This window comes from Phallusia mammillata, chromosome 7 (assembly GCF_965637545.1).
Source record: "Phallusia mammillata chromosome 7, kaPhaMamm4.hap1.1, whole genome shotgun sequence".
Classification (NCBI taxonomy): Eukaryota; Metazoa; Chordata; class Ascidiacea; order Phlebobranchia; family Ascidiidae; genus Phallusia; species Phallusia mammillata.
In genome coordinates this window covers 12735900-12754518 of record NC_137258.1, presented here as the reverse complement: position 1 = coordinate 12754518, position 18619 = coordinate 12735900, and the positions used below count along the sequence as shown (strand labels likewise).

Here is an 18619-nt window from a genome sequence, read left to right as displayed (position 1 = left end):
TTTAAGCTACTGTCAAGTTAGTTCCGAACGTTGGAAAAAGCCACTTCAACACTGATAAGTTGCGAAAAAGTAGGCTTTTGCGAACACAGAGACGCGTTGCCAGTATTCTTTTAAACTACGCATATGTTGCCCAGAAATTGTTGATTCACTCAAAGTCTCTAATGCGAAATTGCGAACAAATAAAGAATGTACAGCCGACTATATAGTACAGGGGTCACCAAACTACGGCCCGCAAGGTCATTTCATCCGGCTCGCGACCCAATTTTTGGATTGCCAAATCGTATTGATAACTTTGTTACTGTCAAAACTTAATCTACTCCTTACGAAAGTTTACTGTTACGACATGTAAAATTAATATTACCGACTCTCAAAGGATTGCAACGCCCAGAATTGATCCAAACCCAGTTTATTACGTCACAGACAAAAAGTGTTAATTGTGCGCAAACAATTGCCTTATTATGTCACTTATGACGTAATATACAAGCATTCCTTGTAAGATGAGACTAACTATACAATTTAACAGATTTTAAATGGGTTTTTAAAAAGACCATATCTTGTCGCCCATATTAAAATCGCCTCATGGGCTAAGTTTGAGAAAACGGCACTAGGGCATGTAAACTATGCGGCGGCCCGCAGTGGGAAAAGTTTGGTTAATACAATTGGACATCCATTTCAGAGTAATGAAGCGTTTATACTTTAAACAATAAGTTCGAAATCAGCGCCGACATAATTCCAATGCATTAATTTACAATTGTTTGCAAGTTAAAACTTTGCTGCCAGATTGTGCTGCGCCCCCCTTGCGAACCCTTCACGCCCCCCTAGGGGGGCGCGCCCCCCAGTTTAAGAACCCCTGGCGTAAGCAGATAACAAATATAATGTCATTAGTTGTTCAAATGAAAAAAAAAACTTTTACACAGCTACCTCAAACAGAAAAAAATAATATTAAGGAGGAAGAAAGGAAGGATCCCTTATGCTTAGTGGCAAATATTTAATTGATAATAAAAGGGCTTGATAAGATTATTGCCCATCTTACCACTGTTTCCCAAAAAAATTATGTTTATAAGTTACCATACGTTTTTGTAACTATTTACATAGAAATCCTTTCCCAATTTTCTTGAGAACAAACACTATAGCGCTCCAAGCTAAATACACCGACTTTTCGTTGCCATGTATAGCCTGACCAAAAGTGCGCTGTTGTGTAAACCACATATTTCGAAAAAGTTGTGCAATCCATTGCGGCAGATATTTTGTGTTACATATCTTTGCACGATTTTAACTTTAACAAACCAATAATTGATGTGAGTAAAAGAAGGTAATGTTTCGCGAAGATCGCAATAAAAAGGAGTATCAGTTTATAAAAGCCAATGTTTCATCGTGGATCTTTTTTCTTTTCCTCTTCCACTGTTACGTGAACTGGTGTTCACCTAATGCAGGGGTTCTTAACCAGGGGTGCACGCACCCCCAAGGGGTACAAGAACTGTTTCTAGGGGTGTGCGGGGATGGTGAATCATTGAGGTTGGTTAGATCTATTCTATATAAATACAAAAACCCATCACTTACATAAGGGGGTGCGAAAATTTGTTGGTGATTTGAAAGGGGTGCAGCAAGGAAAACGGTTGAGAACCACTGAAAGTGTGTTTGTTTCGTTATTCACTGTTAAGTTCGCACCTTTGTTCTCGGGCTTATTTAAATTCTAGTTATTGTACTTGTTTTTTTACAATTATCTTATTTATCCCGCGTCGGTTATCCTGCGTCATTAGTTCACAAAGTTTACTTTGCATGACGTTGTGGCAACATTTTTGCAAGGAGTAAATAAATAATTTAAAGTCGAAATACTCTTAACTCTTGGCGGTCACCTAAATTGTTTTGCGAACAACAGTTTGATAAAGTCTGTGGAAACAACATTTAGATTTAGAATAACTCTAGATTTAGATTCGTGCAAGCAACTGCCCCGCACCTATTTGCTTTCGTATTTGAGTTCAGGGCTAGGTTCATTGCTGTATCAATTGCTAAGATAACAAACCACACAAAACTGCAGACGTGGAAATGTTTATTGCCGAGCAATATATATTTACAATAACTATACACACCGCACGTCTACGTTGCATAAATTTTAAATGTGCACAGAAGAAGCTATTTACAACAAACACAATAAATTACTTCCCCTGTCGATTCGAGTTTCATCTAGTCATAACGTTTGCCAGTAACTTAGCAACGGAAGGTCACTGCAACGTTGTCGTCATATTTCATCGTGTCTGAGGTAATACGAGAGTCGCCGGCCATGCAGTGACCTCTACCGAGACGTTTGGCTTTCACGGGGTCGTTAGCTGTTGCCGTGTAAATACCGTAGGTGTGGCCAAGGCGGTCAGCAGGGGCAAACATGCGGTAAGACTGGTTGTCCACTTGACCGGCCACTGGCACCAGAGTGGTCAGGTACTGGTCAAGATGCGTGTTGACCACATGGCGTCCGCAATTGCTTGGCGGAGTAATAGCCACCAAACTGCGATCTGTTTGTCCACTCAGTGAAGTTGAGCTACAAGAAAAAAAGAGGCTTTTATTTTAAGAGAAGGAATGAAAGATATTTTAACCGAATTAGAAAAAATGCCGTTCTCTGTGTTCTGTCCCATAAAAACATCTTATCCATAGAAACACGTTTAAACCTAGTTTAATAGGAGCGAATGTTTACCTGCATTTGAATTCAATACAAGCGACAGAGTTAGATCCGTCAGCAACACTTCGGCTTTCTCGGATACCGTAGAGTTGTCCAATAAGTCCAGTTCTCATTCCAACTGTACATTTGCTCTGAATTCCAACTGCCGGCGAACTCAGGAGTTTCACCTATAAAGTATTACTGTTTTAACGGAACATATCACAAATGGTACAAAATATGTTTTGTTTTAAGTTTGTAAGTTAAAATATAATTTTGTTGTAAAAGATTGAAAATGCAAAAAAGTCTTAGAAGCTAGAAGGTAGTCAGTAACCATGTCACGATTCATGAAAAATGGTTTCTGTACCTTCATGTAGCAAGCTCTAAACTCCGTAGGTTTTGGCCACCAGCTGAGTGGATTATCTTGCCAGGTAAAGTAGATGTTGCTCTCATCAATAGGCAGGGTGTTAAACTCGTAACCGCTGGACGATTTTCTGCACAAAGTTGTCTCGTTAACAGATAAATCCAAGATGTTGCATGATTCGCTCCACATATATTTACTATATACCACATGTAGCTTACTGTTAGTGGATTAAACTTTAATACCTAGAGAATCTGAAGTGATTTTCAGTAACAGGAGCCTTTATGCAGTCGAACTCATCTTCATAGAATGGCCCGTTTTTGTGAGTTACGTTAGCCTTCTGCGGTAAGTTGATGGTAAACGCGTTGGTTGGTCCGTTGTGTCGCAAATGATCTGAACGTCTGCACACACAAAAATCGTATGTTCTGATGTTTGTTGTTTTGCATTTTTAAGTCATATTTTAAATGGCTGGAAAAAGTGAAATAGGTAAGAAATATTGTCATACAAACCTGTAGTTCAATGGAACAAGGGCTTCAGTTGAGATTCCAATCTTAGCTGGATCTTGTGGGTTGGAAGGTGCAGCGTCCAAGCTTTCCCTCGCGTTCAGAGTGGCTGTTAAAAATATGTTATTTTTATGTTAAAAAATTTTTCATGTTCGATTTTATTCATTCAACTTTTTACACCATAAATGTGATTTAAATATTTGTTGGCAACTGTTTAAGTGGCGATGTCTATACCTGTGAAGGTAGCAGTAAATGTGTTAGATCGTCGCACGTCGCAGAAAACTCGAACACATGCTCCAGTGTCAGGTCGAGTCAGGGAAACTCCCACACTTCTCCACTGACTACCGACCGATTCTCGAATCACTGCATTTATCTTCGCATATGAAACCTGGTCCCACGCGTTAAAGTCGTCCGTTCCGTAAGCCCGCACTGAAAGTCATGCAGAAGTGTGTGTCAAACATAACATATTTTTAAGTAAAAACTCAAAATGTATAAATGTGATTTCTTTAACGTAAAAAAATGTGGACATAAGATAAACTTTGATCCATTTTTTCCGAAATGATAAGAAAACCAATTAAATTGTGAAAAAGGACGCCCGCACATTTTCAAAGAACAACAATTAACATCCAACTCCTGCTTTATTGAATAAAAGATACAACGTTGTTTGTAGATTTACCTTTGGCGTAGCAATTGTCATCAGCTGCAACATCAATGTTGATCATTCGTTGGAAGCTGATTTTAGGAATGTTTGCCGTCACAACACGTCCCTTAGATGATGACGTCAGCTAAAATAGAATTACAGTTTGAGCAAACCATTTCTTCTTAATCTGAAGCCCATGTATCTAATATTTGCAGTGGGTTAATTAATGCCTCTACTTTCACCAGTACAACTGGAGCAGAATAGTTTCTACAAAAAAATTGCCTTCATGTCAATGACGACAAATAGGCAAATCTATTACTTTTATTTCAAAGGTTAAAATCTTACCGTCATTCTACCAACTTCATCCCACAATCCACTAGTTGGGTTGAGCGACCACAAACGAACTTTTTGTTTTTCGCTTTCCACACCAATTTGACTGGCCAGCATTGAGATTCGAATCTGCAGAGCCAAAAGCAACCAAGGTTACCTCACATGTAACAGGCTTTATAACAACAGAACGACTGGATCTTACGTTTCCAACGTCAAGTTCAATATTTTCGTGGTTTCTGAAATCCATGTCAAACATTCCATAGCTTCTCATCACTTCACCGTTCGACGTCATCAGGTCGCTTGGCGCATCCAGGTATGACGAAGTGTCACGTGGGTCGATGTACGTAAGACTAGCTGTTACCTAAATTAAGGAAGAACAGATTAAGCATTTCGATTAATTTTTCCGTACTGTAATTTTTCGGTAAAATAATGTGTATTTTTTACTACAATAAAAACACTTTTCTATTGAGTTTGCCACAAATTGATCGAGTTAAGATAATGTGAAACGTTATATTGGTTTGGTTCCGAAAACATCGTGAATCGTTTTTTTGCCTTTGTCTGCTATTTTATACCCTAGAAAATTTGAAGGTGTTTTTTTACTATTACAAAAATCGCCAACTTACGTCTCCAGAATAAGAGTTTCCCGTTTTGTCAAAATATGAGTTGGGCTCAATTTCGATGAAGATAGCGTTGGATTGTCCAGTGGCAGATGTTGGTGTGAAATCGCCTCTGTTTCTGGATGAAAATCTCATCGATGGAGCTTTTACTGGAACCCGGATGTCGTGGAAAATGTCGCCTCCTAATTTCTTGAACGGAATTACCTATTAACGCGGAAATAATCGGGTTATTAACGGGGTTGTTGTATTACCTGCAACATTGATTCAAAAAACGAAATAACAGAAAGAGCCATTGCATGACCATTACATGCGAAGCAGGCCCATTATTAGCGAAACACCGAATTGCGAATTAGTTAAATGCAAAAGTTTTAAAAATCGTTAACACAGAAAAGTAAATCACGTGCTGTATACCTTGGTAGTCGTCATCAACTCGTTATTTTTATCCACAAACGTCAGCACAAGTCGCTCGGTGTCTGATGCGACGTTGAGACTAAACTTTCCTTGACTGTTAGTTGATGTTGCTGAGTGGTTGTTTCTCACAACGAGACCAAATCTTAGTGGCATATGCGATCCATCAGAAGCAACACCAAACACTCTGCAAAAAATCAAAAACTTAAAGCTTATTGTTTGAGTGAGCTTTATTTGCGTTTATAATTTCCATGTGCTTCTACTACTGTGTTGATGTCATCACTCGACGTCATTAAATTTGTGGTTATTTATATGCACATCATACACAAACACGTTTGCCTGTGGAAAATAATTTTTGCTTAATTACTTACTTTCCAGTGACTGAAATAGTTTGCTGTGTGCATTGGCTACATCCACATCGTGTAACTTTGCTAACAGGAATAGTTTTGCCATCTACACACAAAAAATATATGTGAGTAAAAAAATGTTGACATGCGTATTAACGTTAAATAACACATACTCAGACACTGAACGTTTTCCATTTTTCTGCTGACCGCCGCACAACATTGCGTTTCGTAGGCGTTCGAGCGTGGACACGTGACTGATGGACAAGCCCCGACGTCAACGTAACGATAAGAACCATCATGATTTGTACATTCGCTTGGAAGACGAATCATTTTTGATATTGGTGTCGCGTTGCATTTGGCTAAAATAAAAAAATGGAATTACGCTTCAACCGCCGGGTTATTTTGTTTGTATTAAAGGATAAAGTTGTAAAATGCACCATTTGAAAATACAAAACAAGTTTATAACGTTGTTTTATTCGCATTTGACGTTTACCTGTAGGAAGCTGACATCCACGTTTTCCATTTTCATCCGTTCCACATTTTTGGCCGGAAGGACAACTAGTCACCAAGCAAGTCACCTTGCCGTTGTTGCATTCACACGAGCGGGTACAATCGAAAGAAATAAACGAGTCACCGTTCTGCAAATTCAACGTAGTTATTATTAGTGATGTAAAATTTCTGCTGTACACTGTGGTGACATACCTTGTAATATAATCCCTCAGCCAAACATCCACACTCTCTATCAGGGACACACTCGTCTCCAGACAACAAGAAACCTTCGTCGCACTCGCAACCTGTAACACAAGTCAATATGGTTGCTTAACGCAATTTTTGGGTGGTAATATTTTCTCTTTCGATATAACGCACCTTCAACGCAGGTATCCAAGCAACTTTCAGCTGCATTTCTGTCAACACAAGTGTTGGGGCAAGCACTGGTGCACTGCACATAGTGGGAATTCTTTCGGCAGGTCAGCTCTACATCAACAATAGAGAATATTAGACGCCACACACATGGCAATGCGCAAAGATTTTTTTGCACTGCAGAAAGGGTTACTTACGGGCACCGATCTGATCTCTCCATGGACAAAACTCAGCACCAACGGTTTGACATTTTGATGCATAAGCTTCGACACTTCGTACAACCATTTGCTGATCGCCGTCAAATGCGCAAAGATCGAATACACAATCCTATGCAGAAATATAAGATTAAACACAAGTTCATATCTATTGTTCACAATTAAGCAAAGTAACTCTGTAAATGGTCCAGAAACTTTTTATCAACAGCTTGCATTACTTACATCAAAATATCTTTGAGCATCAACATTTGCGTGACAACTGTCAAAACACCCTCCGACTTCCTTGATAATAGCACAGCGTCCCTCAAACTGGGATCTTTTTGCAACGTTCGATGTGCACGAGTTTACAGTGGCAGAAGCAGAAGCACACCTGACATCAAAAACATCAGGTCATTTCTCGTAAAAGACCATGGCGACTTGGAAATAAAACAAAGCGCTTCCAGCTTTGTTGCATTATCTTATTAAATCACAACGTGGTTTGAGTAACACACTGCTAAAGGACTACTTTGGAAACAAGATTCAATCAAGAGTATCTGAAACGTACAGAGGCATCCACAATAAGTTGGAGCACATAAATTACAACTGACTTACTCTGCTTTGGAGTTGACTTGGTAGCTGTTACCAAATTCAACACTGGAAGGTGCTTGTGTTAACGTTCCTCTAATTTGCATATCATCAGCACCGACTCCGTTGTAGTTTCCACACAAACCTAAAGAATAAAATATTGTAAGAACTGCACAATCGAGTTTCATAAACTTGTTCAATCATGAATTGAACAATCGCAACGATAAAATGTTTTGCACCAAAAAGAAAAGTATTCTACTTCAACGATTTTGACGGCCTTTTTATTTTGAGATTTTTCTCAAACTAGATTCTATTGGTGATAAACATCAACTTGCAAGACCCTTTCGTCAAATATTTTGCCTTTATTTGATAGAAACTTTATTTATTTACCTTCGACGGCATCAGCATATGCTGGTGTCAGACCGATAGTGAAGTAATGATCTCCATCGTATCTCATCTGAACACCGAATGGCGTGGAAACAGTGATGTAACGTCCACTTCGTCGCACCTTCACACCTGAACCCGAATCACTGTAAGGAAGGGTCGTCGCTACACCGTCCACCTGAACACAAGCGAGACAAATATTAAACAGGTATTTATCCGTCATCATATTGTGATAATACACGAAGTCACTGAAGATTTTTTCTCCTCATGTTTTTGATCACGTATGGGTAAGTCAAAATGTATGTTTAAGGTGTATTTACCCAGACTTTGAGATTCTTGCGCAGTTCAATGGATTTACTTCCGTACAAGAAGACCACCTTGTTTAACCAGGTGACATGGGTAAGTCCGAAACGGTGCTCGTTCTGGTTCTAAAAAGTTTTTACATGTTAAATTTGAAATCCTACATCTACCAAAATTCACCCATTGTTAATGCCAGATTACCTGAACCGTAAATTCCTGAAGGCCACTAGCACGAGCAGCGCTTGTAGTTTTTACCAGGTCATAAAGACAAGCTCCTTGATAATCGTAGTGGTTGCCATCAAACGTATCGTAGTGGGGATCACCACTAACTGTGCAGTATTTGAGGTCGCCAAAGTTTTCTGCAAAAGCAATAGTTGGAAATATGACTCAGGAGTCACAATAGTGTTTATGCTTGCAATATTTTTGTTGTTTTGGCACAAAAACTTCCATAGTCCATTTTGTAGTTTTATGTTTAAGTATTTAAATTGATTTTTAAACATTGGTACCGAGCTAATTAAATATTCTAATGTGTGAGAACTACTTAAAACAGCAAATGGACGTTCCCAGTGAACAAGGTACTTGTAGTAATCTAAATTTGCAAAGAAACTTACGTCTGCATGACGGAGCAGAGTTTGACCAAACTCCATTTTGTTGGCATGAAATTCGGGCAGCTCCTTCCAAAACAAATCCATCAGCACAAGAGTAAATCACTTGGTCACCAAATTTCCACACAGACTGGTAAGATGGCATAAAAGTTGCCTTGTCCACAGTTTCAGGATATGGACAAGTTACCACTGTAAAAATATTTTGTTAAGCCGTATGCAAAAACACGTTAGTCTCGGGTTTCGTATTCGGAAGAGTCGTGGATTCCAACCCCGTAAAAACAGGAACGGAACACTTACATTGGCAAATGTCATATGAGTCGGCAAGATATCCCTTTCTGCAACCACAGTAGTAACTTCCTTGCGTGTTTTTGCATTCTCTATCAACTCCACACGTGATTGTCTGAGTTTCGCATTCGTCGATGTCTAAAAGAATAAATTAACGTTTTATTTATTTTTTACAGGGACGAAATTTCTTCAAATTCAACATTTTTCAAAAAAACTCGGCGTGAGGGGTTTTAAACAAGTTTTTATCGTGCAGTTGCTATTTTCAAGTTACTTTGAAGTTTAATGTTAGTCACTAATATAAATTAACTATCTATTCTGTCATCGTCGTTTAACATTTGTATGCACTATTATTAACTTCATCAAATGGATGTTTATAACTGTGTAACTTACCAATACATGCAGGTGGATTGGCTGACCATCTCGGACCAGGTTGGCAGATAATGGTGTCCGACCCGCGAAGCACGTAACCCTCGTCACATGTGAAGGTAGCCGCCGCTCCCACTGCATATTCATCGTCACTTGTTGTGTAAGATCCTGCATTTGGTTTGCCTGGTGCCTGGCATACGGGGCCTGTAAATTACAACATTTTATGTCATTGTCATCACCAAGGGTACAATTTATCACTATGTGACTTCACACAAGTATTAATGATGAATGTGGGTTTGGTCTTCAAAAAGTTTTTGCTCAAGCAGCAGAAATCTAATTAAAGCGAATATTACGAGAAGATTTTTTTCCAGTCTGTTCGAACACTTACGTCTGCACGATAAACCATCTCCCAAGTATCCGGGTTTACAAGTGCAAGAATATCCACCGATACTGTTGTCACAATTTGCGTGGATTGAACAAGGTGAGGTTCCATCAGCACATTCGTCAATATCTGAAACAACCAATAGGTTAGTACCAGTTACGTGTCAACACTAAAACATCAACTAGCCTCTGCCTTAACGACGTACCTACACACGTGGGCTCTTGAGCGCTCCACTGCCCAGTAGCTAAGCACGTGGCACGAGCTGACCCGATTATTCCATACCCAGGGTCACAATAATACGTCACCACCACATTGACACCATAGTTGAACTGGTTCCTTGGGTTGTAATGAACGTTGTATCCGGGGTTCGGTTCCACGCACATTATTTCTGAACAAAGAGCATGTTTAGTAACAATAAGCGGTTTGGAATTGAAGAAGATGATTGAACTTACTTGTGCACGTCGAGCCATCACCAAAATGACCATGCTGGCATCTACAATTGTAACTTCCATCAGTGTTCGAACACACTGCCAAGTGATGACAAGGTCGCACACTTAAGCACTCGTTCACGTCTGAAATAGAACATTGTATCAGATTTAGTTATATGCAAATGCCAATGTGTTTTAAATATTATTACAAATATATGCATAAGTCGTTTTTATAACACAATAAAAAATGCAAAATAAAACAAATAAACTGACCATTGCAGTGGGGTGGATGACTGCTCCATACACCGTTGTTTTGACAAGTTGCCGTATCTCGACCCACCAACACGTAACCGGAGTTGCATGAATAATGGACAACATCTCCAGCTTTCCAAGACGTCTTGTCAGATGGACTCACGGTTCCGCTTCGCAGTGGACCAATGTTGTAACAGTTAGCAGCTTAACACAAAACAAAAATATTAGTTTGTGACATTGGTAATAAGGAATGTGAGTTCAAACAAGTGTGTCGCGTTGTGTTGTCATGCTCACCTCTGCAACTTCTTCCATCACCGGTATATCCTTCTTTGCATTGGCATCTAAAACTTCCTGCGTTGTTGATGCATCTTGCGTTGCTGTCGCAGTCATGGGTGAATCTTCTGCACTCGTCCACGTCTGCACGCGACATTAATTATCAAGTTTAAGATACTATTCCAGTGAATTACATGTAGGGTATAAATTAGCGAATGTTAAACAGACAGGCCGTGATTTGTAATTTCAGACTGGTACTGCTAATTAAGCATGTTTAAGTGTAACATTTGATAGTGTTAAGCACACATGCTATTAACCATAAACGCCAGTATTTTACACCAACCTGAGCAGGTGACAGATGTGAGCGACCAAATTCCATTGCTTTGACAAGTTGCCACATTTTCCCCACGCACTTCGTAACCGACCATGCAAGTGTAAGTCACTTTAGTTCCAGCCCTCCACTGTGCCAAGCTAGATGGGGAGTAACTTCCACGGTTAACTGATGGCGGAGGATTGCATACAACCCCTGGAAACGCACAAACATAAACCATTACAAATTGTGTTAATTCACTTCTGATTTTTTTACACTGCACGTTTGTTTGGAAAAAAAGCAATGCTTCGTTCCAACCATGAATTTACATTATTATGGATTTGGCTATTATTTTACACAAAAATGTAATTTTTACTTACTCGTGCAGTGAACTCCATCTCCTTTGTACCCTTCGTTGCAATGGCAAGCGAACCCACCGACCGAGTTCACACAGATTGCGTTCACACTGCACTTGCTTCTTCCCTCGCTGCATTCATTCACATCTAAAACACACAATAATTTATCATTCTTTGCATGAAGTACTTAAGTTAAAATAGGCATCGGATCTTACCATCACACTGTGGCGGGGTTGGTGGGATCCATGTTCCGTCAGGTTGACACACAGATCTTGCAAATCCCTTCACTCTGTAACCGACCTGGCATGTATACGTCACAGACGCATCGGCAGCGAAGCGTTGACGGTCACGTGGTGAATAACCTCCACCGACTGGGGAAGGCGGTTTGGGACAGGCCAGCACTGTGTCAATAATATGTGATTAGCGAAAAAGTCTGCATTGCGATCCATGTGAAATCGAGCATTTGTCTTACGTTCGCAGTAGTGACCATTGCCAGTGTATCCAACATTACAAACACATGAATATCCACCGATTGTGTTGGTACAACTGGCAAATTCGCTGCAGGTGTTGTCGCTCGGATTTGAGCATTCGTCAATGTCTGCAAAGATTAACGATTTTCGTTCGAATTAAAATAAACAAAAAACATGTATGCCCATATATCGTATACACAGCAATGCGAAATACAATAGGTCATGCAATGCAAACATCATTATTCTGACAAAAAGTTTTTTTATAGAAAAGCTCGATAAAAAATAAATCAATATTTTTACCTTCACAGGTAGTGAGTCCATCTTCCCAAACACCATGTTCGCGACATGTGATAATTCGCGCTCCTTGGAGCCTGTATCCTGCTAAGCACTCGTACGTCACAGCTTTACCCATCGACCACACGCTTACAAAACGGGGTCGATAGAAACCGTTATCAACCACAGGTGGTGAATCACACACAACAGCTGGAAACACAAGATTTAAGGTGAAATATTCAAAATAGAGACGTTTTAGTAACAATGTGAGAGAGATGCTATTATGTAGGGCTTAGACAAGTTTGATGAAAAACAGGTATCAGATAATAGGTTTTTCTTATTTATGAATCATTTCAGTTCTGCATTATTTTAGGTATGGTCAAAAATAACAAAACTTGCGTTGTTTCCGCAACTTTCTATATGCTTGAAATTATTATCTCTTACCGTTGCAACTAAATCCGTCTCCCAAATATCCGTATTCACACTGACACGTGTAAGATCCTTGGTTGTTGGTGCACTTTGCGTGGATATCACAGTTATGAGTTTCTCGGTAACATTCGTCGATATCTAAAAATGCAATCAACAATTTTTAAAACGCAAACTCTCTTCGTTCGATAAATAAATTGCTAAGCTGATTGTACAATTACTCTAATTTTTCATAAATTTATTCTTTGTAGTAATTTAAAATCCTAATTTAAAAGTTCTGTATATTTTTAGCTTTTTCATGCTCTGCAAAACCGTGGAAATTTTTCCAACCTAACGTTTCGTGTAACAAACCTATCATAATTTCGAGAAACGTACAAAGTTATTAAATTAATCATCCAGCACAAGGTAGCAAACATTATACCTGTACACGAGGGTTCTGTGTGCGACCATGTTCCGTCAATTGTACAAGTCAGCATTGAACTTCCCTCTATCTCGTATCCCGCCGTACAAGTGTATGTAACCTTTTCGTTTGCGAAAAACTCAAGTTGTTGTGGAGTAAAGCTTCCGCGGAATATCACATCCGGTGGGAAACATATTGCACCTGGTGAAAATGAAGCATATTTACATTCAAATAAACATTCACGTTTTGTACAAAATTTAATGTAACCTATGTTTAGATTAGGAATTAGTTAGTAGGTTTGGTGTTTTATAGCAACGTTTAGTGCATCATTTTTCTTACGTCGACAGTATCCATCCTCAGTGATAAATCCTTCGTCGCAATTACATTCATGAGAACCAATGGTGTTGGTGCAGGTGGAGTGAGCATGGCATGGATTGTCTGAACATTCGTCAATATCTGCACAAAGCACACAAGGTTATTTACAGAATCACTTGACATTTTTAAGGTCTAGCCCAAGCATTTAATCAAACTGATATCTTTTTCAGTTTCAGAAACATAGTAACAGTGAAATATATGTTATTATTTACCAACACATGAAGGTTCCTCAGCGGACCACACTCCTGTTCTTAAGCATTTAATCTGCGCGGATCCTTGCAGCAAGAATCCGGGATTGCAATCAAAAACGACATTTGCAGATGGTTTGTAACTTGTTTCAATCGGAGTAAACGTTCCAAAGCTAACTTGACCCAAAGAACCACACGTGATTTCTACACAAAGAAAACATTTTTGTACATGTGTAATTGTCATGTGCACAATTTTTACTTAAAAAGATTAATCGGATGTGTTCATTTAATTTGAACCTAAACCACAAAAAATCGTCCATTAAAATCATAACTCGAAATAAAATGCTTTCCCACCTATACAGGATTGACCGTTTCCAGTGTAACCAGTGTTACAAGTACAATCGTAACTTCCAATGTTGTTTCGACAATGAGCGTTGGGCGAGCAAGCGTTTGTATTAGTGCACTCGTTCACATCTGAAAAAATACCAATAAAGTTTTTAATCTGGTATGGACAATTTTTCCTTTTTCAGTTCGTTCTGTTGTTCGGTGACATTTGTTGTGATCAACGGAATAGTCGCATTAAAATTTTATTTACCCAACATGAATCAAACAAGTAAAGAGATTCAAACCTCTGCAGTAAGGTGGTGAAGATGTCCATATTCCATTTTCTTGACATGTGCTGGTAGCTGATCCCTGCACTGTGTAACCAGAGTTACAAGTATACGTGACCACGTCACCAACGGAGAAGGGAATTCGGTGGGAAGAAGTCATGTGACCGTTTCGAACGGCGACAGGTGGCACGCAGCTTCTCTCTAAAAACAGGAATTCGATTTATTCCTGCTGCATTTTCAACTAAATCCCCAAATTTTAATATGCCAAAGGACATTGAAGCGACAGATGTAAAAAATTATTGTAAACTTACTCTGACAAACGACACCCGATCCATAGTAACCAGTATTGCAAGTACACGCGTAACTTCCGTCAGTGTTCGAGCAAGTTGCGTCACGAGCGCATAGTCTGATGGATGACGTCGAGCATTCGTTAATATCTACCGAATTTTTAACACAATTATTATAAAATATTTTTTTCTAAATAAAATATCACACCGCTTGGCTAACCTCTGCAAGTTGGTGGGTCACGTGACCAAGTACCCTGTGAAGTGCACGTTGCCGTTGCCAGGCCAACCGTCTGATAGCCTTGAGTGCAACCGTACAACAACGCGTCGTTAATGTAATAATCCGTCTTCTGTCCATTGACGATAATCACGTGATCGCCCAGTGTCTGCGCCCCACACGAAATACCTGAAAAATTTGTCAAAGCGATACAATTTTATAAATAAAGTGAACTGATTATTTGTGGGTAAAACGTCGGTGCTTACGTATGCAACCGTTGGCCGTATGTTGGTATCCAGGATTGCACGAGCAAGCGAAGCTGCCCTGTGTGTTTGAGCATTTTTCGTTAGCGCCGCAAGGACTCTCGTCAGCCAGACATTCGTCTGTATCTGAAACAGACAGGGGCAAAAAACAAGCGATAAGTTTTAGATAAGGGGCAAGATTAAATAGCTACATATCTATTATGTTCTGCCCAAATCTCTATCACTTTTACAGGTAAGTGAAAAAAAGTGCCATTCAAATTGTGTCTCAAACTAACCCAGACAGAATGGTTCATCTCCCGACCATTCTCCGTCGCTTTCACATGTGATCGTGTCATCACCCTCCACAACATATCCGGGGTCACATAAGAAAGTTGCTACACTTCCCACAAATCGTCGGTCGCTGAGTGACGAACTTCGCAGGTTTTCGTGACTCAATGGCCGACATTGAATTTCTGCACGGATAAACGCCATTTAAAACGACCAGATGAAGTTGTACGTTTTACATTGCCAAATATTTTTTGATACTGGAAAGGGCGCAGTGTAACATACCGTGACAAGTAAATCCATCGCCGGAAAATCCTGACGCGCAAGTGCAAGTAAATCCCCCGTCCGTATTTACACAGTCGGCCGAAAGGTCGCAAGGAGAGCTTAGCGGATCAACACACTCGTCCACATCTGGATATATAATAAGGCCGTTCACAGTTGGTTGCTAATTAAAACACAGTCCTTTAATAACAAGCACTCACCTATACACGTGGGAAGTTCGTACGACCACTGGCCATCATCTTGGCACTCAATCGCACCTTGTCCACTTAGTTCGTAGCCGGAGTAGCATCTGTAAGTTACTGTGCTTCCCTTCACAAAACCTCCGATCGGTCTTGAGGCAATTTGACCATTGTTGATTTGCCCCGGTTCACCGCAGTCGATAACTAAGCAACGATACCAAGGTTAAGTTGGAAAACGTTTTTACAGTTTAGTGTCTGATTACTTACTCGAACAAGAATACCCATCCCCGCTGTAGCCATCCAAACAAGAACACTCGTAACTTCCAAACACGTTACGACAGAAAGCGTGTGAGTCGCAAGGTGAAGAGCTGCATTCGTCAACATCTGTTCGGAGAGCACAGAGTCATGTAAAACATTTTAAGCAGATAATACGAGAAACAGCTTTTTTGAAAAATCGGAAAAGGGTATGACAAGAATTATTATTAAATTGGGTTTAACTTCGGGTAACTGCTTAAAGTTTGGATACCAATTCATACTTAAACTTTTCAATGCTTGACAAAAAATAACGAAAAACGTGCAAAGTTGTGTTGGAAGTTTTATTTGTTCCACAGCATGTTTTTTGTTTAAGATCTTACCGACACAAATAGGGGGAGGGTTGTCCCAGAAGCGGTTTGACAGACAAGTGAGATCGGATGTTCCTTGCAGTTGGTATCCGGTTTTACAACTGTAAACAACCTTACTTCCCACAGGATAAGGAGCAGTGTTTGTTGATTCAATGGCACCATTGGACGGAGCAGACAGATAACCGCACGTGATCACTGAAACAGCAATGGTGTTAACGAGTAGCAAAAATAACGTAGGATTTAAGTGTGCTCCAAAATACTTAACGTGTTTAAATGTGATCCGCAACAAGTAAAAACCACCACACAAATGATTGCGATATTATTGGTTTACCACCGTTTTATGTACGTAACTACAAGCGGTGTTAAGTATTTGATTGAGATCTCACAGCAGCAGATACTTCCTATAATAAACTATTTTCATCACTACACACACCCTAATTATGCTAGTGCTTTGGAGATTTTTACCAACTGTTCCATTACAACAGTAACCTCACGCAGAAACAAAGTGTTCTGTCACTTACATGAGCACGTCTTTCCGTTTCCAAAATAGTTTAGATTGCATGTGCATCTATAACTTCCCGGCAAATCTGTACATGTAGCGTTTTCGTCGCACGGTTCGCTGGTCGAGCACTCGTCAATATCTGAAGAAAATGTAAAATAAAAGATTTAGAGTACAGATTTGACATTTGTCATGTTATATGTATTGTTTTCTCGTACTTATGCAGGTAGGTTCGTCTGCCGACCATTGTCCGTTGTCACCACATTCAATGACTGCAACCCCACTGATCTCGTAACCATTTTTACATTCGAATGATACTGAACTTCCTTGGTCATAAAACGAGTATATAATGTTTCCAGTAACAAATCCGTTTTGTGGAATGTCGGGCTGTGCGCATCGTCGAGCTGAAACACAAATTGTAATGTTTTTTTTACCAAAACAAAACACGTTTTGACTTCCACATCTTTAGCTGTTGGCAAGATACAGACAGACTTTTAAGTAGCTACAATGTTTACATATTCCACCAAAGAAGCAAATACGTGTTTGGAAAATAACCAGGGCAGAGAGAGTATCGTTTTAAAACAAGGCGATTTTTTTGGTTAAAAGAAAACTTACGATGGCACGATATTCCGTTTCCAGTATAGCCACTCAAACACTGACAAGTATACGATCCTTGATTGTTAGTGCAAGTTGCCCTGCGATGGCACGCGTTCAGTGAATCATCGCTACATTCGTCAACATCTGTGAAAATAATAATAAATATACACTTGCGACGCTTTACAGAAAAGTTTTGACAAAAAGTTTTGTTTCCAAATTTACGCTTGCAGGTTTCCAGAATTTATAGCCTAATTTTCCTTTTTTATGAGATATTTTGCGAATATACTAATCAAACAAAATCCTTTTCCTTCCAATTTTACTCACCAGTACATGTTGGAACGGAGTGCGACCATTGGCCACTTTCTTGGCACGTGAGTACGTTTTGACCTATCAGGTCGTAGCCCGTAGTGCATTGGAAGGTGATGATGTTACGAACGTAGTAAACTGTCTGAGATGAAGTTGATACGATTTCTCCATTAGCTGGTGCACTTAAGGGTACACACTTGGTTCCTGCGAAAAGTTGGTTTGGTAAAAATACAACGCTATTAGGTCACATTAAATTGGATTAGGTTTATGACATATTTGTGCATGCTAGAATAATTCTTGTTTTGACATCAAAACTTGCATGGCGTATAATTAGTTTTAAATGCTTTTTATATTTTAACAAAGTATTTCTTTTGAAAACAAGCACTTTGCATATGATTTACTTGTGCATGAAAATCCGTTTCCGCTGTATCCGTTCTTGCAAACACACAAGTATGTTCCCTTGCTGTTCGTACATGAAGCGTTTTCATCACAAGGATTGTCAGCACATTCGTCAACGTCTAAACGACACATAATATTAAATCTAGCGATAAAATAAATTACCAGAACTAATGGTTGAAAACCTGCAACAATATAATTCTAAAAATCTACAAATTCTAAAAAATACATGATAATTTTTATGGGTATGTTTTGAATATACGGATTTCTGGTCTGGACTTTTTACCGGTACAGGTTGGAGGGAAATCCGCCCAACTTCCAGTTTCGGTGCATTCAATGGTCGAAGAACCGCTGATAGAATATCCTTCCGCACACTCGTACGTCACAGAGGAGCCGATGACGTAAGTAGGTATTGGCGACCCGACCGAGACATAACGGGACAGAGGTGGCAAAATACATGTAATTTCTGGACGAAAACAAGAAGGAAACCGTATTCAGCTTTTATCAAAGTAAAAAATACAAAATGTTGACA

The 18619-nt window shown here is 39.5% G+C and overlaps 1 protein-coding gene across 1 annotated transcript in view; it reads right to left on the bottom strand.

Moving 5' to 3' along the window:
• Positions 1–2033: 2033 nt before the first annotated feature.
• Positions 2034–18619, bottom strand: part of LOC145237074 (uncharacterized) — a 52853-nt gene continuing 36267 nt past the window's right edge. Inside the window, exons 99-153 of the mRNA XM_080099796.1 lie at positions 18374–18553; positions 18093–18209; positions 17710–17895; positions 17404–17529; positions 17007–17192; positions 16811–16930; positions 16302–16484; positions 15934–16050; positions 15688–15870; positions 15491–15616; positions 15217–15393; positions 14945–15067; positions 14685–14867; positions 14489–14614; positions 14196–14378; positions 13921–14040; positions 13591–13770; positions 13343–13459; positions 13025–13204; positions 12622–12744; positions 12205–12387; positions 11907–12032; positions 11650–11835; positions 11459–11581; positions 11112–11294; positions 10790–10912; positions 10517–10699; positions 10268–10387; positions 10021–10203; positions 9822–9944; positions 9458–9637; positions 9080–9205; positions 8789–8971; positions 8379–8536; positions 8198–8305; positions 7884–8055; positions 7521–7638; positions 7152–7299; positions 6912–7041; positions 6721–6828; positions 6556–6647; positions 6347–6491; positions 6027–6212; positions 5878–5959; positions 5510–5693; positions 5105–5302; positions 4684–4842; positions 4497–4610; positions 4188–4296; positions 3746–3940; positions 3518–3620; positions 3254–3409; positions 3015–3141; positions 2687–2838; positions 2034–2533 (exon numbers count right to left, since the gene is read on the bottom strand). Of these exons, the coding sequence (XP_079955922.1) occupies positions 2209–2533; positions 2687–2838; positions 3015–3141; positions 3254–3409; positions 3518–3620; positions 3746–3940; positions 4188–4296; positions 4497–4610; positions 4684–4842; positions 5105–5302; positions 5510–5693; positions 5878–5959; positions 6027–6212; positions 6347–6491; positions 6556–6647; positions 6721–6828; positions 6912–7041; positions 7152–7299; positions 7521–7638; positions 7884–8055; positions 8198–8305; positions 8379–8536; positions 8789–8971; positions 9080–9205; positions 9458–9637; positions 9822–9944; positions 10021–10203; positions 10268–10387; positions 10517–10699; positions 10790–10912; positions 11112–11294; positions 11459–11581; positions 11650–11835; positions 11907–12032; positions 12205–12387; positions 12622–12744; positions 13025–13204; positions 13343–13459; positions 13591–13770; positions 13921–14040; positions 14196–14378; positions 14489–14614; positions 14685–14867; positions 14945–15067; positions 15217–15393; positions 15491–15616; positions 15688–15870; positions 15934–16050; positions 16302–16484; positions 16811–16930; positions 17007–17192; positions 17404–17529; positions 17710–17895; positions 18093–18209; positions 18374–18553 (8327 nt within the window). The 3' untranslated portion in view covers positions 2034–2208. The remainder of the gene's footprint in view (positions 2534–2686; positions 2839–3014; positions 3142–3253; positions 3410–3517; positions 3621–3745; positions 3941–4187; positions 4297–4496; positions 4611–4683; positions 4843–5104; positions 5303–5509; positions 5694–5877; positions 5960–6026; positions 6213–6346; positions 6492–6555; positions 6648–6720; positions 6829–6911; positions 7042–7151; positions 7300–7520; positions 7639–7883; positions 8056–8197; positions 8306–8378; positions 8537–8788; positions 8972–9079; positions 9206–9457; positions 9638–9821; positions 9945–10020; positions 10204–10267; positions 10388–10516; positions 10700–10789; positions 10913–11111; positions 11295–11458; positions 11582–11649; positions 11836–11906; positions 12033–12204; positions 12388–12621; positions 12745–13024; positions 13205–13342; positions 13460–13590; positions 13771–13920; positions 14041–14195; positions 14379–14488; positions 14615–14684; positions 14868–14944; positions 15068–15216; positions 15394–15490; positions 15617–15687; positions 15871–15933; positions 16051–16301; positions 16485–16810; positions 16931–17006; positions 17193–17403; positions 17530–17709; positions 17896–18092; positions 18210–18373; positions 18554–18619) is intronic.